Source organism: Lygodium microphyllum, unplaced genomic scaffold, assembly GCF_053477565.2.
Source record: "Lygodium microphyllum isolate KBCC unplaced genomic scaffold, Lygodium_microphyllum_v1.1.10 scaffold_127, whole genome shotgun sequence".
NCBI lineage: Eukaryota > Viridiplantae > Streptophyta > Polypodiopsida > Schizaeales > Lygodiaceae > Lygodium > Lygodium microphyllum.
Window position 1 is genome coordinate 89131 of NW_028229610.1, and position 26223 is coordinate 115353.

Here is a 26223-nt window from a genome sequence, read left to right on the forward strand (position 1 = left end):
GCTGCTAGAGCCTCCACCAAAAACCTCAACAAGTCACTTCATTACTCAGAAAAAGGGAGCAGTGTGCTTTTTTAAGAACTGCAGTATCTACGGTTGATTTCAAAGAAACAATGCAGGTTGAAGCAAAGAAACGTTTGTATGCTGCTTATGTAATCTTCTTTAGATGCCACCAGACATACTCTACCTAGTTTTAATATCTATGCTGGTTCCCACTGTTTCACTAGAACCAAACAGATGAGCCATAACTCCCGTGGATCCTACAAGAAATACATCAGTTTTCCAAGCAAGGATTCAATTGAAATGTTTTCTTCAGCTGATTAATGGGCATTTTCCCATGGAATGTAGTAGGAAATGACGAATAGTCCCCATCTTTGTAATAAGCTAAATTGCAAGACAATATAGGAGGAAAAGTTGGGAACAATACACTGCACAAATCTCAGTTATGTATCACACATTAATACTCCATTTGACATTGAGAAAACGACTGATACCAACAATTGAGCACAAATGATTATAGCTAAAAGGTTATATCATATTTGGCATGAAATAAGGTTTACCTTATATACAATGAATGAAGGTGAAATATAGTCCCATCAAGGACAAAGTTTTATGCAAACATATATGTATCATTACCATTTCCTTCATGAAAATGCTGCTTCAGCAGCCAATTTGGAAATGCACATTGATCTTCAAAAAAATCATCTGGGTTGGTTGCTATACTGAATGTCAGTTAAGTACAGGGTAGTTTAGCTGTGATATGGATACCCCAACAGGTGTAAACACCTCGTCTAATGTTCAAATGCTTCACAACCTTAAGAGTTTCAGGCTCAGTATACACATTTGTGAATTGTGACGCCATTCTAGCTTATTATGTATATGTAAGACAACCCTGTATGCTTTGTGCAGTTTGCCAACTCCTGATGAGAACAGTAGCCAAGATGCCACTTGTATACAATGCTTGATATTTCAATGATCCACTGAAACTTAGCAGAAAATGAATGTTTATTTACAACAAACTCAGCGGAGAAATAACTTTCTTACAAATCTGATAGGTTGTCTACACAAAGGACAATTTGGTTTCTTTTGCTTCAAAATCCTGCAAAAGGAAAATACAACATACTCAACTCTCTCTCTCTCTCTCTCTCTCTCTCTCTCTCTCTCTCTCTCTCTCCATGCATGTGTGTGTGTGTGTGTGTGTGTGTGTGTGTGTGTGTGCATGCGCGCGTGCGCACATACATACATACATACATATGTTTCTTCTCAATCAGTAGATGATACTCCAAACAAGGATTTGTTATATATAAATTGTATCTATTGAGCTAAAAATGCATTAGCTTTACTAAAACAGCCCTAAAACAGCCCCAAAACATGCGTTCCTAGAGAGTGTCTGTGTCCCATAAGCACAAACCCACTTGGGAGGGCCCAAACTTTCTATAAATAAGTATGATGCCCTCCATTCAGCCCTCAATCTCGTTTTTGCAAGTTTCAAGTGTTTTCAGCTTGCTGCCCACACCCCTCTCGCGGAGGACATCGCAATCTCAACTGTCCCTTGCTGTCATCTACAGTCTGGCGCCAATTTCCAGCCCTTCACCTCCCGTTTGCTGCTGTTTCCAGCCAGGCGACTGTTGCTAACCACCTGCACAGCTGTCGTACAGCCTGCCACGTCAGCATACTGCTGCATTTGCAGGCCCCAACTACCACCAGCATAGTTTTCTCTCTCGACTGCTCTCACTGCAGTTTTCTCTCCTTAGCCTATCGCAGCAGATTTTCTCTCTCCACTCCTGTGTTTGCTGTTTTCTCTCTCCTACAACCTGCTTTTAGTCTTTCTCTTTCCTCACCTGAAATTTAGTCTCTCTCTCTTCTGCATTGTGGTCTGCATCAAATCCGGCCTTCCTTGGTTGTGTTTGCTAGTGTTCAACGTCCGGAGGCTGCCTTGCTGCTTTGGGATCCGTTCGGAGTACGACACACTCTCCAACTCATTACTCCTGCATTGATCCTTGAGATACAAGAGTTCGAGGTTCAGTATTCATTCACTGCATAGTGTGTTTACTACATGAGTATTGTATATTCAATAGTCATATCATTTCATTTATTCATTGTGTTCATTGTCTCTGAGTTACCCTAACTCTAATTGTGTACTTTTATCAATCTGAGCTTTGTCGTACGATTGTTATTTGTGTTTTTGTGTCAGGGTATTTCTTTACATAGTATCAGAGCCTAGTACTCTTTGAGAAACTTAGGCCTTTGATCTGAAAGCTCTTTGCAGAAGCAAGAATAAAAGTAGGTTCAAATGACTTCGAACACAACACCACCGATTAAATCTCCAGAACCAACTATGCCGAGAACCGAGCCAGAGTGGATAGATCAACTTGCTCCACAAAGTTCCAACATGGTGGAAGACACTTCGGACCAGACAAAAAAAAAAGTTATACAAGCTGTCCACTGAAGAATATCATGTGATCATGGCTTTTAAACAAAAGAAGATTGAGGAGCTTAATCAAAATATTGCCCTTCAAGAGAAGCTACTCAATGAAGGTATGCATGAATTTCTCTCTTCAAATGTTGTGCATAAATATGATGATATTGCAAGGCCGACGAGACCATCAAGGATGGGACTCTCTTGTTGGAGAAAGAGATCCGGAGTATGTTCCATTCTTTCATCCTCTTCTGTCCACTCCGGTGCAAGGTACTTTAGATTTTTCTTTTGTTCCTTCTTCTTTTACTTCTTCTGCTTTGCAATATACTGATAAAAATCATGAGGAAGAAAGAGTACAGTCCAGTGACTATGGAAAAGATTCTCTTGAGGACCAATTCTTGAATGTTAACACACATCGTGGGGATTATAAGAAAAAGCCAAGTACCTCTTCTTCTACCCTTCCTTCTTTTTAATTTACTTCTCAAGATCAGAATGAATTTGGTGTTCCTATGTCTACATCATCTTCATCATCATCATCTTTTTCAATCATTAAATGGTAAAAATGAACAAAATGCATTTGCACCTTTCACACCACAAAATGCATTGGGACATGGAAGCATTACCTAGTAGACCTTCTAGTCATTCTCTTGTGCCCCCAGCCAAACTTTGGACAGGGCTTCCATGTCCCAATGCCTCCATCTCCATCAACACCTTATGCAAACATTCATGTTCTGGTGCCTCCGCCTCAATCTGCACTCATTGGACTCTCACAGCCTGATTCTATTTACCCACCTCTTTCCCTTCTCCTTCCTATCAGCCACCTCCACTACCACTCACTTACCCTTTCTCCTTCCTATCAACCACCTCCACTACCACCCTCTTACCCTCCCCATCCATCTTACCCCACGTTCTTAACATCTCATGATTCTACCTCATCCTTAGCCAAGTATGCATTCAATGATAGACTCGTTTCAACAGATCAAACTTTACCACGTAGTCGAATCTAATGAGACATGTCCTTGACTCACAGAACCTATGGGATCTTGTGCAGGGATTGAGACCCCAACCCAATCCCACGCTTGTTTCATATGAGGTCGTCCACTCATGGAAGGCTAGGAATGTCTCTGCTATTATCAAGCTAATGCAACACCTATTGCTTGAGTTTCATTCTCAGCTTTAACATTTTGACCTAGCGTCAGAGCGATGGGTACACTTGACTGACCGTTATGCGGCTTGGGATAAGACTCGTCATAAAAATCTTAACCATGAGCTTTAAAATTTTAAAATCTCTGACCAGGATGACTTGAAAGTCCAATTGGCTGAGTATTAACGTCTTCTTGCCGAATTCTCCACTACGGGGACTCCCAAGTCCTCTAACGATCATGTCACACTATTTCTAAACAAACTCCCCAAGAAATTCTTCAATTTTGTGGAAAGTACAATTTTCTAGCCCACCATGTCCACTTTCTATGAATTTGAATGTCAGTTGTTACATTATGCACGGTTGTTCGATCAATTTCATATGAATACTACCTCAAGGGGACTCTTGTTGCTCATTCTCAGAAGGGGCAACAAGGGAAGGGTAAACAAAATCAAACTTCCACTCGAAAACAAAATCAGTCCGAGGATTCACAAGGAAACTCCCAATCACAACTCAAACACCGGTGACAAAATATACCTAAAAAGACTAGATATTGTCAACATTGTCAAAAGGTTGGCCATTTTGACAAAGAGTGCCAATCAAAGGCAAGAGGCACATCACCAAAACCTAAGTCTCAAACCCCCACCCCTCAATCGGGCAACCCCCAACAGGGGAGGCAAGGTGATGACAAGGGGCATTTTTAAGTTCAGACTCATATTGCCACCACTCAACCATCTCAATCGACAACGTTCTCAACTCCAGAGGGCTTGTCTGACTGGTCTGCAGAGGCCTACATTGTCTCCGTAGAGAGATCATATGCACGTCTCATTCATATCTGTGAGTTTCTTCCCGACGAGATTACCGCAGAGGCCCACTCCTCACAGTCGAGCACTTCAGCTCCTCTCTGGATTGTGGACAATGAAGCTACCCATCACATGACTCCTGTAGAGGACATCTTCCCTACCTGAGCCCCTGCGACCGCGCAAATCTGCATAGAAAACAACTCCTTGGTCAAGATTCAAGCTCAAGGTTGCATCAGTTTTGCCACTGACAAGCATCCGGATGGCTTCACTGGACAATGTATACCATGCCCCTGAGCTTGGGGTGAACTTGTTATCTATTCAACAGCTTTGCTAACTGTGTCGAGCTGTTTTCTTTAAAGCAACCACAGTTGAGGTCCTTGACTCTCAAACTGGTTTAGTGATTACTCGCGGTGAGGCACTGCCTAATGGTCTATACCACATGACACTTTCTGACCGAGCCGACAACCGAGGGTCCATGTTCCATAGCTTCCAAGCATTAGCCACATCTCGAGAGCTTACGAACAATGAGCGTCTTTGGCATTTTCACTTAGGGCATCTTGGTTATGACTCTCTTTATGAGTTGTCACACTGTGTGCTGGTTGAGAGCCTTCCATGCCTGAAGCTAGCTCGAGATGTCTGTAAAGCATGTCAGCTCGGAAAGCAGCACCATACCCCATTCCCTCAGCAATCCACACATCATGTTGAGGCACCTCTTAGATTGATTCATGTTGATCTTTGTGGGTTGACATCCACTGCCGCTTTGAACAGCACGCTCTACTTTTTTATAGTGGATGATCATTCTAGATACATGTGGATGTACTTCCTCAAGCATAAGTCAAATGCTTTCATATATTTTTTTGCTTGGGTACCGCTGGTTTATAACCAAATTGGACATCGTCTTGGTTGCATGAGGACTGATAGCGATGGTGAGTTGGGTCACGACTATTAGCATTTAGTATGCATCCTCAAGCAGTGCCCGACTACGGTTCTTCCTCAAAAGACCCTGTATGAGACATTCTTTGGCTCTCGGCCTATCATTTCCCACTTCAGAGTCTTTGGGTGTTGTGCCTACACACACAGACCTGATGATAAGATAGGCAAGCTCACCCTCCGAGATGATCTCCTTATCTTTGTTGGATATTCCTCTAAAGTAAAAGCCTATTCATATATTTTTTTGCTTGGGTACCACTAGTTCGTAACCAGACTGGACGTCGTGTTGGTTGCATGAGGAGTGATAGCGATGGTGAGTTGGGTCAAGGCTATTAACATTCAGTGTGCATCCTCAACCACTGTCCGACTACGGTTCTTGCTCAAACGACCCTGTATGAGACATTCCTTGGCTCTTGACCAGTCATTCTCCACTTCAGATTCTTCGGGTGTCGTGCCTACACACACAGACCTGATGATAAGATAGGCAAGCTCACTTTGCGAGCTGATCTCCTTATCTTTGTTGAATATTCCTCTTAAGCGAAAGCCTATCGATTATTCGATTCTTGGACAAATAAGGTGATCATTCGAAGGGATGTCATTTTTTACGAGAGAGACATCGTGCAATCCTCTATATCGGATTCGGATCCGATTCCTCCTTCCACATCATCGGAGATTGCGCCTACTGAGCTTGATCTACTTCCCACTCCTGGCATTCCTGCAGATTCTTCAACTCCCAAGTCCCCCTCCACGAGACCCGTTACCTCACTGGTACCAGCAGACCATGCGAGATTCGGGAATCCTACCACCGGATTCCACTCCAAAGAAACCTAGAAGATCTGCCTGGCTTGCTCCTCAAGCATCATTTGCATCGCTATTTACAACTGACTACATGGTAGGAGGCTCTTCAGCACCCTCAATGGCGACATGCCATGGAACAGGAGCTAGAGAATATTGACCAAAATGCGACTTGGACATTGGTGGATTGTCTGAGCCACAAGAAAGTCATTGGGACAAAGTGGATTTTTAGGACCAAGCTAAAAGCTGATGGGACTTCAGACAAATACAAGGCTCGCCTTGTAGTGCAAGGGTTTCGACAGAAACATGACATTGATTATGAAGAGACTTTTGCCCCTACTACGCAATTAACATCTTTTTGGTTACTGCTCGCACTAGGCGCTCACCATGGTTGGCCAATATATCAGATGCATGTCAAGAGTGCCCTCCTCAATATATTTTTGGAGGAGAAAGTCTATATAGAGCCCAGGTTTTCCTTCACGGTACTCGAGGGCTAGGATATTCCGCTTGCAGAAAGGTCTTTATGGGCTAAAGCAAGCACCGCGGTCTTGGTTCCACAGGATGCACGAGTTCTTATAGACTCACAAATACCATTCTACCCCTTATGACCCAAACTTATATGTTCGATCTAATGCAAAGGGGGTCAACTATATCCTATTGTACGTTGATGACCTACTTATCACAAGCTCAAATTTTGCTATCATAGCAGAAATTAAGGCCAAGCTTAGTGCTACCTTCGAGATGACAAACCTTGGTTTGTTGTCTTATTTTTTGGGAATGGAGGTAGTTCGATCTAGGGGCTGAATTTTCGTGTCATAGTAGAAGTACACACTTCAGCTCATGGAACTGTACACTTTGGATTCGACATGGCCAGTGACCTCGCCTCTTGATCCTACTGTCCACTTATTGAAATATACCCTAGGTCAGCCCTTTGATGCACATACCTATTGATCTGTTGTAGGGAAACTTCTTTGATTAATTCAAACTAGGCCACATTTAGCTTACTCAGTTAGCATACTCAGTCAGTATCTCACAACACCTAAGACGTTACATTGGACTGCATGTCTTCGTGTGTTGCATTATTTACAGTGTACTTATTCTTATGGCCTGACATATGGTTCTGGTTTATATTTGCAAGGGTGCACTAATTCGGATTGGGCAGGAGATCCTGACACCCAGCGTTCCCATTGCCGCTACCTCTTTACCTTGGGCACGGCTTCCATTTTGTGGTCCAGCAATAAGCAGGAGATGGTGGCGGCTTCCATGGCCAAGGCGGAGTATTGGGCTCTCTTTGATGGCACCACTGAGGCCATCTACTTGAGGAGCTTACTCGCAGCACTTCATTTTCCTTGTGACTCTCCCATCGTTATCTATTGCGACAACCAGATTGCTATTGTCCTTGCGGGCAATCCGATTTTACCCCACGAACGCGGCATGTGAAAGTCCACTTCCACTTTTCCAGAGAGTAGGTTGAGCTAGACACTATCCACCTAGAGTTTGTGCATTCATAAGATAATTTTGCAAAGCCGAACAATTGTGGCGTGAGGCCATGGAGAAGGGAACTGGATAGTTTTGGTTAAAATGGGACTTGGATGGATCGTCCTCGTCACAAGCCAATCATCGAGACAAAGTGGATTTTCAAGACCAAGCTAAAGACTAATGGTACTTTAGACAAATGCAAGGCTCACCTTGTAGTGCAAGGTTGCAAGCAAAAGTACGGCATTGACTATGAAGAACCTTCATATCTAACTCTTGGTTGAGATCATTTCGCTTATTGTTTGCACTCGCTGCTCACCATGGTTGGCCAATCTATCAAATGGGCGTCAAAAGTATGTTTCTGAATGGTTATTTGTAATACGAAATCTCTGTGGAGCAACCTGCCAACTTTTCTTTCACTGACTAGACTGGTAAGATATTTTCCTTGCGGAAAGCTCTTTATGGACTGAAGCAAGCGTCAGGGTCTTGATACCACAAGATGAACGAGTTCTTACAAATTCATGAATATCGTTCTATTTCCTATGATCCAAATCTATAAGTGCACATCACTAGCGCGGGGATTAGCTATATCTTGCTATATGTTAATGATATCTTACTCACTAGCTCCAATTATGCGGCTATCGCAAAAATTAAGCCCATAACTTTGCACTGCATTCAAGATGACCAACTTACGACTGTTGTTTTATTTTTTGGAAATAGAGATTGTTAGATCTGAGAAAAGTATCTTTCTATCACAGTAGAAGTACGCCCTACAACTGGTGGAATATTATTGTACTGATCAAATATGACCACTTGCCACGCCTCTAGGTCCCACTATCCATCTGTACAAGGATACCTCGGGTCAACCTTTTAATACATACTAGACCAGATCTGGTTGATTTATACTAGGCCAAATCTTGCATTCTCAGTCAGTTTGCTTAGTCAATATTTCAATGCACTTCAAATGTCTCATTGGATTGCTTATCTTTGAGTGTTAAGATATTTAAGGTATACCTATAATTATGGACTAACTTATGGTCATAGTTTATGCTTGCAAGGGTATACTAATTCTAGCTAGATAGGAGATCTTAACATCCCGCATTCCCATGGAGACTATCTCTACACCTTGGACACAGCACCCATCTCTTGGGCTAGCTGTAAGCATGAGACAATGGCAACTTCCATGACTGAGGTAGAATATCAAGCTCTCTTCAACGATACTGTAGAGGTCATCTAATTAAGAAACTTACTAGCCCCACTACAATTTCCTTGCAAGTCGCCTACAAACATCTAATGCGACAACCAAAGTGCCATTACCCTTGCAAGTGACAATCCCATCATCACCCCTCAGACATGGCATGTGGTGGTTCACTACCACTTCAACAGAAAGCAAGTTGAGCTAAGTACTATTCACCTACAGTGTGTTGCGTATAGTGACAATTTTGCAAATATTTTAACCAAAGAGATTCTACAGTATCTTCTACCACAGATTAGCTTGGATACACCCTTCTCTACTTCTTAAGATTAACAGGGGAAGGGTACTTCCCTTTTATTTCGTCTTCTAGTTTGAGAGGGTATAGTTGCCTTTTTGTAATAATAACAATGATGATATTTACATTTTTTCTCTCTTTTAAACATTTATTACTTTGTATTATATATTATAGACACTTGTAACTTTATTTGCATTGTCAAGATGACATGATTGTAAAAGGGCACTTGGGCAAGTGAACAATTCCCCTGCGAACAATTCCCCTACGAGAGCATTGTCCAAGTGACACCATTGCATCACATTCTATATGAGCATAACTACTTGCATTTCCTTTGCATTTCTCTATACATCAGCAATCTGTTTATGTAAACATGGATTTGTGTGCACTATGCATTTATCACCTTACATCACCCTTACAGTGGTCAACTCCGAATCCACCATACTCATAGCACTGCACATGGCAATCTCCAAAGGCAAGTTTTTTTCCCTTTGCTTGCATACTGGCCTTACTTATCTTGCTTGCTCTGGGCCACTGAGCAGCCAATGAGCATCCTTTGTCCGATGCCTTGGCCTCTCCAGGGTGATCACTTGGACTCCCTTGATAAGATAACCATTACCTCTATAGTCTTGGTAGACCATTAGGCACCCAATGTGCACCCTGTCCTATGTCCTAGATGTCGTGGGGTTGGACACCTTGGGAGAAAAATGGGCTTGAGCTTCTTAAGTCCCTTCCTAGTTCCAATGTTGGACCTAAGAGGGGTTGTTGAGCTAAAAATTCATTCCATATTGATTAACTCTTTAAAACAGCCCCAAAACATGTAAATTATCAAAAGTTTCATTACACATTTCTAGAGAGCTTTCGTATCCCACATGTAAAACCCTAATTTGGGAGGATCTTTCCATGTCTACAAATAGACAGGCCTCCCACCATTCAGCCCTAGCTTTGTCTTGTAGATTTCATCTATTAGCCCTCTTCCACTAACTGTCCAGCACCCAGTGGCTACTGCTATGTGGTCTACCATGTCGCCCAACCTTCCACTGTAGGTTTCAGCCATTAGACCTCTTCAACTAGCTGTCCAGCTCCCAATGATTGCTTCTATGCGGTCTACTATGTTACCCAACTTTCCACTATTGCCAATGATCAACTATTATCTTCAACCGGTTGTTTTTATGTTTTCAGCACTTTTCTTCATCAATCTCTACTCTAACTAGTGATTATTACACTCGAGATCCGTCTCCATTGGACAACACATATCGACATCTCCCTCAGCGTGCTCCCACAAGCCACCAAACCACCAACTATTGGACAGTTCTGCCCTTCAGCATCTTGTAGATTCTTTCCTTCATTTACAGCATTGATTCATTCACTTCAAAGTTCTCTTTCTTCTTTGTTTATGCCTGAGTTTTTGTGTTTTGCATTTAGGGTTTGAGTTTTGCATGCCAACATCTAAGTCTTTATATTTCAATCATGGTCATGCATTCTCTGTTTCCTCACTGCAAACCCTAGCATATCTTTAGAAATATCCCCTCACCTTCATCCTAGTTCAAAAAATAAAGTGAAGAAGCGTACGTCTTCTTCCACTATTACAACCGAGTCTATCTTCCTTCCACATTAATCAACTATAGGATTCTCCCTCAACTTGCTCATCTTCCCAGCAATCATGGCTTGTGGATAGTGCTCATTGCCATTAGCATGTAAGTGCAATCTCACAATTCGGGAATACAAGAGTTACCAGTGGAAGAGATTATATGTGTTCTTGTCCAAGGTTCCTCCCGTCGTGCTGTTACTACCGTTGTCGCGCCCTCGCGCTACCCCCCATTTCTCCCGCCTTGCCCCCCTGTGGTGCGTTGCGCCTCCCCTACCCGCCAAGCAATCCCCCCTTCTGTCCAACCCTCGTGCTGCCCCCGCCTCTCTAGCCCTACGGCCCCCTGTCCCGTCACACACCCCGCGTTGGTCCCGTCTCTCCCGCCTGCCCTCCCATGGCATGTTGTGCCCCCCTCCCTGCCAAAAATCCGCACGTCTGCCCCTCCTTGCCACTGCCCCCTACCACACGACCTCTCCTCATCCCCAAGCTGCCCCCTTGACCTCCCTCTCACTAATCGCCGCAAGCATCCAATGAGCCACTGCCACCTAGGACAAACGTCCCCTCCTCTGCCATTTCGACACCGCTACCTCGCCTACTCAGCTACCAGCACCTGTAAATAGCGACAGCCCAAAGCAATCAACCACCCCCTAGTTGCTCCCTCCATCTGCAACAACATCCCCCCCCACCCCCCCACCCCCGGTAGCACAGCACCTTGCTCAGTAGGTCCTCAACAGGGATGCGCAATGGAAACCTCTAGTCAAACACCGATGCATTCTGCGAGTTCCCCCCAATCAAACACCTTGCACATCATCCTTTCTGAGGAACAACTCTTAGCCATCGGTGCCACGGAGCTAAAACTGAAAGAAACAACAATCTTTGGTCAAGTCGTAGGACACTCTCCATCCAATGCCCAAACTTCAAGATTGGCACAACACAGATCGCGGAGGCAATTGTCATGGGTCAAGGGATCTTCATGGTTAGGCTCACCTCCGCAAACACAATTCATGAGCTAGTGGATAGCTCACCTTATGCCTCCACGAAGGGGGTCATCTATATGGTTCCCTGGTATAGTGACTTCACAGTGGAGGAATTCGCGCTCCACAACACGTTTCTCAGACGCCCAGTCACCCTTCTATTCCCCGGACTGGCAGTAGAGTATCGTCAGTTAGTGGAGGACTTTGGACGGCTCTTCAGCACAGTTCTTCTTGCCTCCTTCGTGGATGCAGTGACAGCCGCAGGAGTCCCGAAGGTACAGGTAGCTATGAAAGATACAAAGAACATACCTAGGTTTTTGGAGATCGAGGCAGGCAGACACTCCTTCAAGCAGCAAGTTATTGTGACTGGGCAACTTGGGCAGTGCCTGCGATGCCATGACTTTGGGCATCAGGCAATAGATTGCACGTGCTTCGGAGAAAAGGCGGCTCCGCCGGTAGACCCACAAGTGGATGCTAACGGTTTTACATGGGTCCAATGAGGACAGAGGGGGAGACAATAAGGGGGGATCTCAGTCAACCCCTTAGACACAACCACGCCAACAGAGAGTAGGAGGGCGGGCGACAGACCCCCGACAGAGCACACTGCAGCACCCCCCAGCTCGTCCTAGTCAACAGGCTCACAAACCTCCACCCTTGCCACCCACGGAGGCATCGCAAGCTACCCCACCCGAGATCCCACAGCCCCTATACCCACCCCCTCCTCATGGATCCCCCTCCCCCCCTCGACCCTATCCCACAACCTCCCCCTTCCAAGGCCACTTGCCCCCCCCCCCAAACACCTGCCTCATAGCTCCGATTACCCAACCATCCCCCAATCTTCCTCCTCCCCACCATCTCCCTCGCCGATCAGTCCCCCTGATCCTCACCCAGTACATGTAAAACCCCCCCCCCCCCAACCCACCCCTCGCCTTCCCATGGGGGTGACGAGCCTCATACTCCAAGATCTTCTCCTCACCAACACCCTAGCCCCCCCCCCCCCTCCCCACACAGCCACTAGCTTATCTGGCCCAACCACCTCTCACTCTTTCCCTAGACAGGCACAACTGCTCCCACCGAAGTTTTTCCACAATGATCCTTGGTCCTACTTGAGAGTTGCGAAGCACAAAGAGTTTCCGCTACCTCTAGAGGTGGGGATCTTCGTGGTCCGCAAGTCAAGGAGCGGCAATGTCCATTTATTTGCACCACCCGATGGACCAAACTGTGCTTTCTTCTTTCAGACCTCTCATTCAGGAGATTGGACGATCACACAAATAGCAGAGGAGGTGAGGGGCCAAGTTGCAGACCACGTCTCCCAGTGGATGGGAGAAAAGGACTAGCACTCTTTTCCCAACAGTGGTTAGGTTGCATGATGAACATTAACTGGTGGGCTCGAGCCGAGGTCCCACATCTGAGCAATATTTTTCGAGCCCCTCCACAGTGGAGTTCACCAATGGATGTGATTGAGTGGCCCTTCGCACAGGCTGCCCGCTTCTACCAATGTACAGAGTCACACCTCTCAGCCTAGTGCCTGATAGACGCCCTGACGGTACCACCTAGAGCATCTATTACCCCCATGGTCTGCCCAAGAGCCACCATGGGGGAATGGAGTTCACCTTCCAGGCCTATGGCAAAGCGCATTCGCATGCCCCATAGCTCTTCTTCTTCATCAACAGCTTCCACACCAAACAGATGCATGTTCGGTTAGTCACAGGCTTCCCGATGAGTTTATGCCTAGCATCCTGGAATGTGAATAGCCTCCACTACAGTGGGGCATGTGGTTCCAGGAAGTTGAGTGTTCGGCAACAGTTGCAGCCTGTCCTTGCAGGACGGATCAACATTTTACTTCTTCAAAAGTACAAGCTCACCCTCGCCCAAGCCCATTGAGTAGGGGAGGTACTTCCAGGCAGCTCACACACCTGGTGGGAGCACTCCTTCAGTGCCCACGACAGGAGTAGAGACGTATGCACGTCTATTGGCCCGAGGCTTACCGCTTGTGTGTGAGACCACGAAACAATTGTGGCAGGGAGGGTCCTATGGATCAAACTAGACATAGGGAACTCATGCCTTGGAGTCCTCAATGTCTATGCTCCTACGGAGGTTAGGACACACAGCAGGTTTTGAATGGAGATTGTAGCAAAACTTCAAGACATGGACTCTTGGATTATTGGATAAGACTTCAATAACCTGGAAGCCTTAGAGGACCAGCAGGGCAAAGACAGAGACTACCAAGGTATGGTAGGCGAGGAGAAGAGGCATGGGAAGTCTTCCTCCTCGCGGTAGGAGCACGTGATGCCTAGCAGGACCCAGCTTTTGACAAGAGGGAGAGGTCGCTGGACTTCTCTTGGAGATACAAGCGGCTAGGCGGAGCTCTCTTGGAATGGCTGGACCGGTTTTATATGGGAGAGTGGGGATGCTCTCGAGGAGTCAAGGTACAGTAGTTGGCTGGCACCACCTTGTCTAATCACTGTCCGGTTCTCCTCACACTTGATGCACCAATTTCAGCCCTTGGTACGCAATTCTATCGGACCCCTGACTCGATCTACAGGAGGGAGGACGTGAGGAGGCAAATTGAGCAGCTTTCAACTAGGGAGTGGGATAGGAGGGACCGGATCGCAGAGGAGGTTGCAAAGGTCTTAGCCAAGTCAAGTAGGATCTACCAAGAGGCAGCCCTACAAGCCACAAGCAGCAAAGCCGGGAGGAGGAGAGAGCACTCCGACGAGACCTAGCAGTCACACAGAGACTACTCCAGGAGGCACCAAGGGCCCCTTCACAGAGAAGGAATTAGCAGAGGCTTTCCATGCACAGAATGGGCACAAATGCCCGGGTGAGGATGGTCTTTCTAAGGCGTTCTTCACTACCTACTGGGAGGTGATAAAGGAACCCCTACTGCTGGCCTTTCAAGAGATTTTCAGCTTAGGAAGGATGCCAGGGAGTCTATCGGCAAGTCTTGCCAGTCTCCTCCCCAAAGGGGGAGACCGTTTGGAGCTATCCCAATGGAGACCAATCACCTTGTTGTCAATGGCCTATAAGGCACTAGCCAAGATGATCACTAGTCAACTCCGCCCCATGCTTCCAGACATCATTCATGACACACAAACAGGTTTTGTCCAGGATAGGAGCATGCTAGAGAATGTTTTCACCTTCTTCGAGGCGACTGAGTAGGCTCACCACAGTGGTCAGGGATTGGTTGTACTCCTCCTAGACTTCGAGAAGGCCTATGACAAGGTTGACTCGGACTTCTTAAAGAACACTATGGTGAGGTTGGGATTTCCCCAGGCATGGATCTGTAGGGTTTCTGCACTTTATAGATCGGCCACTAGCAAGGTTCTCATAAGTGGCAAGAGGGGGGAGGAGTTTCGACTGGAGAGATCCATCCAACAATAGGGCTCTCCTCTTGCCCCCTATCTCTTCTTACTCTTTGCAAAGGCAATGTCGTACTTCCTCCGCTCACATATGAGCGAACTACGTGGCCTTCGACTCCTAGTCAGGGAGGAGACGGAGCTGCTAGACTCAAAGTATACAGATGATACCGCCCTTTATATAGAGGATAATGAGCTGACGTTGGAGAGAGTGAGACTAGCTTTGGAGGTGTTTTACACTACAGCTGGAGCGAAAATCAACGTCAGCTCATTATCCTCTAGCAAAAATCGATTGGTTTTCTTACAGACCAGGACTCTAGCATGGAGTGAGGCGTCCACTTGGGGTTTAGATGGAAACCGTCTGATACTAGGGTTCCAACTGGGCCTTGACATCACTCCTGCCCAACAGTTTCTTCTAGTTTATGACTCTTTTAGGCAGAAGATGACCTACGTCTTTCCTTAGTGGGCCGAGCCCTGGTGGTCAATCAGGTCATCCTAGCAATGGCTTGGTACACAACCTCGTGTTGGTGCTTCTCCTCATCTTGTGTGGTTCAACTTCACCGCCTAGTGCGGAATTTTCTCTAGGCCGGCTTAGACGGTTCTAGGGATTCTCGGGCACAGGTGGCGTGGGCAACCATCATTTGGAATCGGTCTGAGGAAGGGCTTGGGATCATCGACCTAGAGTTCTAAAGCCTGGCCCTTTTGGGCAAGCTAGTAGTCTGTGGGCTCACACCAAAAGGGCAGACCTGGAAGGTCCCTTTGGAGAAGGGTCTCCAGGAGTGCAAACCGAGGCTCGATGGTGGTTGGAGGCCATCCTTGAGATGGATCTTCATGACTGCCTAGATCACACCACCCAGATCATCCTTCCTCTACAACCTACTTCGTGTATGGCAGGGCCTTCGCAAGGCCCTAATTCAAAGGTCCCCAAGATGCCAGGAGGAGACAAACCACCAGTCGCTGGTCTGGAACCCCCAGGTCAAAGATTGGGACGAGATACAGATTGGCGAGCTCCCCCACATCTAATGGGCTGGATAGGAGGATGGCCTTGCTCGTACTATCAAGACATGGCGAGAGGTGTACAAGATGGTGGATCAGGAGGTGTTGCAATGAACACCAAGTTGTCAGCGAGGAGTTAAGGTGAGGAGAAGAGAGATTGACTCAGTGATCCCTGAGGAGTGGCTTGGACCTCCCGGTCTGAGAGGCAGCGGAGCCTAGTGAGGTATGGGCCGCTAGATTCTCACCGGCAGATATCCCTTTATAGGTGACAAGTAGAGTGGGTGGTGCCTCCTACAAGATTTTTTTCACTGTGCAAGATGGGGGGGGCATTTTGTCCTTGACAGAGCGCAACAGGATAAGGAGATTGTTGTCCTTCCTTGAAGGAGGATTCGTGTGGTTGGTCTCCAGGGGAAGACCTGGCATCTGGACCCTTATGTGCCCTAGGAGGAGTTCTGAGAGTGGCACCTCTGGATATGGGAGAGCAGACCACTAGATGAGCTGAAGTGGGACCTTGGAGAGTGGCTATGGCTGGCCACAGCGGTCGCCAAGACACCATTGAGGTTCCTGGAGTACACAGCCAGGATTGGTACAGGATTGGTAGATATGTACTGATGCAAGAGGACATGGATTTGGCGCCTTCGCGTAGCAGATACTAGGCGGAGCACAGTATCACGGATGCCTTTTGTCAAACTTTTTGGCGCCACCTGTGGAACAGCTGAAAGCTGAGAATGGTGTCATATTTCCTTTGGCTTTTGGCACATGGAGGTCTGGCAGTTGGGAGTTCGTTGGCCCAGACACAACAGGATGAAGGGTGTAAGCGCTGCCCACAACAACACTTGGAAACCCCAAAGCACTGCCTTTGGTCTTGCGAGGCGGCACAACTCATGTAGAGAGCAACCTACCGTATTCTCCGCCGTGTAGCACCCAGTCTTGGATGTATCTTGTGGGGGGCTTTTTACTGGCAGACAGTTAGTCAGGGCCGTCGCCTTTTGTACAAGGCCAAGATGCAAGACACAATTTTCATCATTGAGGCTAGGTCTTGCGCAGTGGTCAGCTTGGAGGCTTTACCCAGCTGCCAAGTACTGGATCCCACAGCAAACACTCAAGAGGTATGGGAGATCATAGGAAGTCTTTCAAGATGGCACATCTAGAAGGCACACTGTCAAGAGGTCTTTGGCGAGCAGTGCCTTTTAGTACAGGTGACTTAGACTGAGCTTTGGACTTCCATCATCCACTCCCTCCCCGGCTGGTGGGAACAGTTGCAAGGCAAGTCTCAATCTCGTTAAGAGCTCCCTCTTCACTTTCTGCGCACTTGGGGCGGCCAGGACCTGTTCTTCATGATGCAGGCAAGCAGCCCCAAATGGCGATACACCCCCCCCCCCCCCCCCCTCAATGGCTTTTTGCCCCCATTCCCCCTAGACCGCCTTGAGAGGCTTGAATACATGATGGATTTGTGATTCATCAGCTCCGGCTAGTCTGTTGAGCATGAGCACTCCATTGTAATTAGCCTTCTGAGTAATATATTTAGCCACATTTTACTTGCAAAAAAAAAAGAGTTAGCAATGTACATATGCTAGGCGCTGAAGTACATATCTTGGGTGCCTAGACCTTCTATCAAAGTACATTTCATTTTGAAGCAAGTGCATTGGATGTGGCTGGCTAGTATTTTGAGCCAAATTAAATGCTGGCTGATTGGTCATTATTGTTGCATTATTCTTGTCTATTTACTAGTTTGTCTCCTCTGAGTTCACTTGTGTTATTCAACAAATACTCAATGCACTGCCTCCATTGGAGTTGCTAGCATGGTATCAGAGCCTATGTCTCTTGATTTTAGTGCTGGCTGCTTCTGTGTTTGACTGCTGTTTTTGGGTCTCATCGTGCAGAGACTGTTGCAGAAATTCATTCAGTGAAAAGTGAAGTAAACATCACTATCATTACGAGCATGCTCCTTTTCTTAACCGCTAATATCACATTAGAATTGTGGTGTGCAACAGAGAAAAAATGGAGGATTGGCACTGCTTATCACCTACTTGTTTGGATACATGTAAGATCTACGCCTCACATTTTCTGTTTGGATACATCTAAGATGATCTACATCTCACCTTCGCTGTTGCCTTGCATATGTTGATCCATTATTCTATAGGACAGTCAGCTTTGAATTTGGTACGCTATGGACAAGGCTTTGGTCTCTCTAGAAACTTTGGAGTCTCTGCAGCCAGAGACTTGATCCCCTTGCTAGGTCTCTAAATCGATCACTTCATGCTCGCTTTCAAATAGAGGATAACCCTCAACAAGAACTTTATACCTTCTACCATAGTTCTGCAGTCCTTTGTAGGGAACACTGCTGAATCACTATTGGGCACTAGACTAGCAAGTTAATCTGAAACTACAGTTGAAAAGTTGTGTGAAGGGTCAGTATGTGTGTTTGGTAATGAAGAGGACTATTATTGACAAGAACTATCAGGCTAAGGCCGTTTTCGAAAATGATTGTTCTAGGGTAAAGGGGCCAATATAGTGACATCTAACAATCCTCCGTTATAAAAGAAAATTCCAAGTGAGTTGCATAAATGTTTTTTAATGGTCAAACTATTTATATTATATAGAGCTCAAAGAAAAAATATTGGGATATTTTGATATTGTTATCAAGTAGCCTTAGTTACAAATGAAAGGTTCATAAAAGAGGGATAGTGAGGGGCCAATAGAGTGACACTCGAGGATGCATTGCTTTAGGGTTTTACAAAATCTAAAATATGAAAAATTTTACATGGCTCAATTGTTTGACTTAAGTTAAGCTCATTTGTAATTTTAAAATTTTCATATTATATTGTTAAGTGGCTAAAAAAGCCACATCTTTCTTGTAAAAAAACTTACATGGCTTAATTGTTTGACTTAAGTTAAGCTCACTTGTAATTTTAAAAAATTCATATTATATTGTTAAGTGGCTAAAAAAGCCACATCTTTCTTGTAAAATTGTCTCTCAATTGCTACTTTATTGGCCCCTTTACCCTAGCTGCAGCTAAGGTGCACCCATCATCAGGCTATTGTGGACCAGCCATCTAACAATTGCCTGCTATGACCAAGTTATTTCACAATTATCTTAATTGATACAACAGAGCCCAGGCATAAGCTTGAATCCTTGATCAAAACTTAAAAGAAATGATGGCAGAAAAAGAACACTTACTTCATACTGCATGAATAGCATGTTGCACAATGCCCACATGGATCAAAGAAACAATTTCTGTATCTTTCAAAACATATTATACACATGTACTCTTCCATGAGTTCACCCACTTCTTGATCAAAATCAACAGGCATATTTGAAGATGAAGTCTCTGAAAACTCATTTCTGACCAACTTTTCTTCCTCTTCTGTGCCACTTGTAAGAGCGGTTGCCTCTACAACAGGCTCTTGGCTCTCTTGTGAAGTTTCAGTCTCGTGAGAAGGCCTACAGAACACTAGCAAAATCAACATGACAACTGCCATGGCCCCTGCAATATAATACCAAACGGATACTTTAAATGCAAATCTGTCCTACAGCAAAACAAGTTAGGCTTAAACAGCATGTACAATATAGGCAAAAATACTGTCTAGTGATACGCCACTTACCCCAAAATATAAGGTAAGTAATCCATCTCTGCTCAAATGCAACACCCACACTCCATGTGTTATTGTCTTCTTGCAGGAGTCTTGCACCTTCAGTAACCTTTTCACAGGCAAGATAATAGATGTTCTTGTTAAAATTGAAACTTTGGAGTACATTATGCCTAATTTACAGTGTGCGTCATCTCATGAAACAGCTGTTGTTCTATGCACACCATTCCTGAGTCATTGGGCCACTACGAAACAAGATAGAACTATAACAACTTGCAGCAAGTACATGCTAGAGCATTGGTGTCTAAATCTCTGTACTGAGATGCAGGCATGCATGCGTATAAAATCATTCAAAAATGTACTAATCTACCCACCACACACGCACATGAGTCATGTTGATTAGTGTACATGCAAACATGAATCAATAAAATAGAAAGATGAATCTTCTTTACTCAATTTATTGAACAACAAATGCTTCCTCGTTTATTAAGAAAGAAAAAACGAATCTTCATTAGAACACAAGCTGGAAAAAGAGTATCAACTTGTCCCCTCATGGTTGAGTGTCACAGGGACATGTATTCTTTAATGCTTAGATTTGGCAATATTATTGTGCACATGTGAAGTGCAAGTCATGGTGACGACTTAAGTAACCCAATTGAGCAGTGGGTGACATTGGCAAAAGTTGTGTAAAGTAATGATGGGTAGGTACATGTGGGTGCCTCGTGCCAAGTTGGGTCTAGGCCATTAATTGGGCCATTAAAATATCTAGTGGCGACATTGGAGCTAGGCATTAATTAATTAATAAATGCTAGTCCTAAGCTCATTCATGTTTGGAACAACTTAATATTCCGTGGGGGTTAGCACATTGAATGTAATTGGGCACTAGCCCATTCTTGGGCAAGGAAAAATGAAAATTTAATTAATTACACTACTAATTGTTTGCTGAAGACTGCCACTTGGCAAACTTGCCCATGCAAGCTGAGAGAGGGCTGTTTGGAACTGGCTGACTATGGAGGAAGCCATTTAGAGGCTTAGTCAAGAAGGAGGGGCTGTTGAATGTTGTTGGTGCATTGTGGGGCTGCCGGATTAGCTTTGAGACAAGTGATAGCTGATCACACTGCCTGACAAGACAAGGGTAGGAGGCTTCCTTTTCTCCCTCAGTGTAAGGTGGGAATAGAAAAGGAGGGCTTACCAATCGCACCAGAGTTCTACCTCCCTTTCAAAGCTGTTGGCACCATCTAAATTGCCAATAGAGCTATCATTCAAAGATAGCCTTTTTCATCAACTTTCTCTCTCATCCAATGACATTCCCTCAAAAGTTCTCAGAATATTCCAGGCCCTCATGAAGAATAGCAATGGTTTTTCTTGTTGAAGCCCTAATTTACAGCAAGAATTAGGGTTTCTCAACCACCTTGAGACCCGTGCCCATTTACTATAGGCCCCATACCCAATGTAGCCACTAAAGACAGAATTTGCAGCTGATCCAAGCCTTGAGCTGAGGTCAGCCCACATTTATTGTGGCCCGCATACAAGTGATTGAAGACCCAATTGCGCCCAAATTGAAGCTCAATGAAGGGGCAATTTAAATCCAAGAGTTGTTGGTCATTTATGATAGCCGTTGTATTGAAGATTGAAGAAGATCAGTCCATATCTCAATGTACTTCAACCTTTGGCTATATGAATTAAAGAAATACCGCAACGGGCGCCAATTGCCGGGGCCAATCAAGTGTCAATTGTCCAAGATTAATCAGTAAAGTGTGTTATTTCAGATTTATGAATGCAGTGCTTGCTGAGATTTGATCAAAATCAGGTCATCTACAACCCATGTCAAGAAAAAAGGTCGGTTTCATGGCTCCATTGCCAGGATACATCAACTCCCTTGAGTAGATGGGCCTAGGGCACTTATGTACAAGCCAATGAATTTGCATACTTGTTGAAAATGTAATCAATTGAGTGAAAAACAGCAAGCATGTCATCATACACTGATTTGGATTCAAGTCATGATGATGCCTCACAATCTTAAAGTTCATAAAGCATTGGGGAAATTGCAATGCCTAACTTTGGAATATGGGCGGCAAGCAAAGAACGTGGATCTTGACAAGAAACGAGTCCCATGGGAGAGATGGTCCTATATGTTATCACCTACACTAGAAGGACCTTGGGCTGTTGTCACCTACTCTAGAAATGGTCCTTGATGGCTGCAAATCACATCACCAACATCTCCTTACTCTCTAACAACATCCTCCTCTCTCACAATGGCTTGAATCGACTTCCACCAACCCCTAAAAACGTTTTCCCTGCTTACATGGGCAAGTTTTGCCAAATGACAACCTTCAAATCCCACTTTCCAACATTATCAAACTTATTCAATTAGTTTTCAAAATATTAATTTTGAAATTAAATTAATAATTATTCTAGTGCCCCGAAAAAAATCCACCAACCAATATTTCAATTGGCTCGGTCAATTTGTCTTCAAGTATGCTTGAGTAATTATTGACCCTTAGACTAGCATTAATTAATTAATTAATGCCTAATCTCTAATGTCACCATTGACATTAGTGGCCAATAAATTGGTCTAGACCCAAATTTGACACCGAGTGCCACCTGATACCTATCAAACATAACTTATGACAACTTTTCCCTTTGGCATCAACTAATATCTTGGGATCGTGGGTCCCATACTAAAATAATTAGTTTGCACCTCACATATGCAAGTCACATTAGCACATTTGATTAACTTTTAATCAAGTGCTAGGCAAAGCATTAAAAATTCATGTCCTCGTGACACAGATGAATGGGACCAACTTTAGGCACTCTTTAGCTATTACAAAAGGCTTTACAACTAAGAAAACTCATGTAGAGTGAGAAAAAACCAGCTCTCTTTATAAAAAAAAGAAGAGAGCTAGCGCAAAAAGAAAAAGTGAAGTAACACAAGACAAGTGTTCAACCACATATCATGAGTTGTAACAAGGGATAGGACACCTCGAAGCTCGTGTGACAAGTATCATGATACTTGTCTCTTCTCTATAGTCTTTCTTTTTAGGCTAAATACTGTCAAGAATTTAAAAAACCAAACTTAGTAAGCACTCGAAATTTACTATTTTTTAATCGTCATCCCTATTTTTTATGACTAGCGTTTTTAGATCAATCCAAGACTCTTGAAATTTAGAAATCTCCTGAAATTTAGGGATCCCCTAAAATTTAAGAACCCCAAAGTGCGTATCATTGAAAGCTCTTTACAAATACATTACAAAAACAGTATTGAAATCTTTACATGGGCTTTCTATGCAAAGATCTGTGCATTTTAAGCTTTCAACCTATACATGCACATTGTACAAACATTTCATGATCATGCCACCTTGTTGATTATAGCTATCTATTCTAGCGCATCTAGCCTATGCTTCAAGGCATCAATTCTTTCTGTGTGCGAGTGAGATTCTGATATGCTTGAGTTTCAATCACATACCCAATTAAGTCATATAGGTGAAACTGTATGCTATCTCTTTTTTAATCCACTACATGCATCCACCATAACCTATGACCACTGATCAATAACCAACTCTAATGTACTTTTTCATGTATCTAGTAAGTGCAAAAGAAACAAATTGAATAAACAATGAAATATGTGAAATAATAAAAATGATATAAATTCGTTTTTTATAATGTTATGACATCCCTCTGGCTGGCTTTTATTCAGCTACCTTAGCTAAAAAGCCTCTTTATATAATTGAAGAATGCTTGGGTAATCCTTCATAAAATTTTCATCTATCCATGGCACACCTGCTACATGTAAATTTTAAATTTTCACAAGAATTTTTGTGTCACAAGGCCCCTTCTTGTGGTTCGACCCTTGTGAAACAAAGTGTGTTCAAGTTCAAAGAATTGTTATGTTTCTTCGACTTCATGGGGATCTTCAATAATGGGTTCCTATAACTCTAATATTATATAAGGCTTCAACAAACTTACACCGAAAACTTCTTGTGGTTCGATACTTGTGAAACAAAATCTATTCAGCTTCCAAAAGCTGTTCTATTTCTTTGCTTCTTACGGATCTTTAATAACAGCTTCCTCTAGTTCTAGTCCGATATTAGACTTCAACAAACTTATATGAAAAGCATTGTCTATTTTTCGATGAGTAGGAAGATCAAGTCAATAAAAAACTTATGGTGGCCTTTTGGCCTTTCTAGGGAAAGTTGATAGTAAAGATCTTCCAAAAAATAATCTTAAATTTTTTCCAAGAGTTTAAGTTACTCTTGGTTTTCATTATTCTTTTCATATCATTGACATGAAGTAAACAACATTAAACACAATCCTTAATTGCTCTAGAGACTTTACACTTATCGTATTTCCCCTAAGTTTTGGTGTGAGTGCTCCCTTATCTCATGGACACTTTTTACCTTCTAGCTAGGAAAGGGTTTTTTCCCTGTGGAAACACCCGTCAATGCATGTGGTACTTAGTACCTTAGGAATTGTACTTTCATTCATTCTCACGTTTTCGGCATAAGATCAACATAAGATCAAGATTCACGAAGAATTAAAGCATTCTCTTCCTTGTTCTGAGATCGGTATTGGTAAATATAACCTTCCAACACTCTCTTCTCTCTTGCTATTCACTTGTTTATTGTAAGTGTGTGTGAGTGTATACGTGTTGCTGAACCCTAACCTAACAATGGTATCAGAGCATACCTCTTCTCAAAGGCCACCTTGCTTACGTAGCGCTATAGCCGCTATTGAGCCTTCAACTCGGCTCCTCTCTCTTTTCTCAGTTTGTATACCACCATCAGTTCAAGCTTAGTTTCCTATTGCATTCCCCGTATTGCATGCCATCAATTCATCTCAGCAACACCGGCTCAAGTCTGCACTGACAATCCATTTCCTTGTTGAATTGTCAAGGCAACCTCGTTAACCCCTCACATCACACAACTCCATCCTTTCCAACTCCTCACGTCACACATTTGCCTCATTTTCTACCAAATAGATCACATTGATTAGATTCATCAATTTCTGTCATGCTTGTCAACCCCGACCAACCACCACACACCTATCTACCGCAACCAATCTGGCATCAAACACGTCACACTAAATCTGACACCCGCTAGTCTGACACTCAGCCAACATCCATTTTCTACCTATGCACATGGTTCCATCTTTCCATAAATATTTTTCCATTAAAATATGCAACTCACAAATCTTAATCAACATTATGATTTTATAAATTACTTATGTTTGCATGCAATGCCCCTGTGGAACACAAGATTAGGAGATTTTGCAATACCAAATTTTTTCCAATTTTCTTTCAAATTTCTTGGGCTTTTGTCTGAAAATCCTGAATCTCACAAAAATTTTGGACATTTTGCACTCTGTGTTCATCTTGCACTGATATTTAAGGTTGTTTATATTCAAGCTCCAATTTCATCAAATTTTACTAACTAAATTTGCAGCTTTTGCAAAATTTTTCAAAATTCATTAACATTAAGACCAATTACACCTACATTGACATTTACACACATTGAATCCCTTTTGATTGAAGATTCCTCATCAACACCATCAATTTTTTGAAAATTTGACATTTTTTTATCTTCACTTTGCTTTATTTTTGTGTTGCAACTGCATTTGTACTTAGAATTGCGACTAGTTACAAAAAAACTAAAAATTTCAACAAGCAATGACCAGAAAGAATGATTTGCTCAACATGCTTTGGAACTCGAAAAAATTAGATGGTACTAATTATCCCAAGGATACTAGCCACCATGTATACCCACATGGATTAATTAGTGTCATCTAATTTGTCCGACTCTCTAAAAATGTTGAGTAAATCATTTTGCACAACCATTGCTTGCTGAAATTTTTCATTTTTTGTGTAACCAAATACTGTCCCAAGTATAAATGCAATTGTAACACAAAAATAAAGCAAAGAAAATACTAAAATCTCACAATTTTTCAAAAAAATCAAGGCATGGATGAAAATTTTCCAGCGAAAAGGGCTCCAATGTACACGAATATCAATATAGAAGGTATACTTAGCCTCAATGTCAATGAATTTGGAAAAATTTCACAACAGTTGCAAATTTAGTCAACGAAATTTGGTGGAATTGAAACTTGAACATGAAAAGCCCCAATTTTAACACAAGATTGAGCAATTTCTACGCATTGAGTGTAAAATCCCCAAAATTTTTATAAGATTCGGGATTTTCAAGCAAAAGCCCCAAAATTCTAGAAAATTTTTAGCAAAATTTTAAATTTGTTGCAAAATCTCAAAATTTTATACTTCATAAGGACATTACGCACGAATAGGAGCAATTTAAAGGATCTTAACGCTGATTAAGATTTGGGAGCTGAATATTTTAATGAAAATTTTACTAGACACACAAGGTCATATGCGCAGGCAAAAAAAGAATTGTCACCTAACTGTCATACCAACATACATCAAATTCAACATGACGAGTCTAACAACGGACTGGCCGAGGCAAACAAACATATCGCAGCTAGTCAAGGCAAACAAGCATCACAAAAGTTGACAAGTCTTGACAAGCACAATCTATTTAGCAAGAAACGACGCAACTACGTGATGTAAGCAGCAACAAAACATGCAACTACGTCATGTGAGAAGCTAACTAGGCTTGTCCTGATGATTCAAGAGAAAAAACCATTGTCCATACAGGCCTGA

At 43.4% G+C, this 26223-nt stretch overlaps 1 protein-coding gene across 3 annotated transcripts in view; it reads right to left on the minus strand.

The window, feature by feature from the left end:
• Positions 1–507: 507 nt before the first annotated feature.
• LOC148008529 (E3 ubiquitin-protein ligase APD2-like) overlaps positions 508–26223 on the minus strand; it is a 79696-nt gene continuing 53980 nt past the window's right edge. For 2 of the 3 annotated variants that reach the window (XM_087674196.1, XM_087674197.1), the window contains exons 9-11: positions 19572–19668; positions 19147–19453; positions 508–1096 (exon numbers count right to left, since the gene is read on the minus strand). In XM_087674196.1, the coding sequence (XP_087530322.1) occupies positions 1018–1096; positions 19147–19453; positions 19572–19668 (483 nt within the window). In that variant the 3' untranslated portion in view covers positions 508–1017. Of the gene's footprint in view, positions 1097–19146; positions 19454–19571; positions 19669–26223 lie in introns of those variants that run through there. The other variant, XM_087674198.1, reaches the window with a different exon arrangement.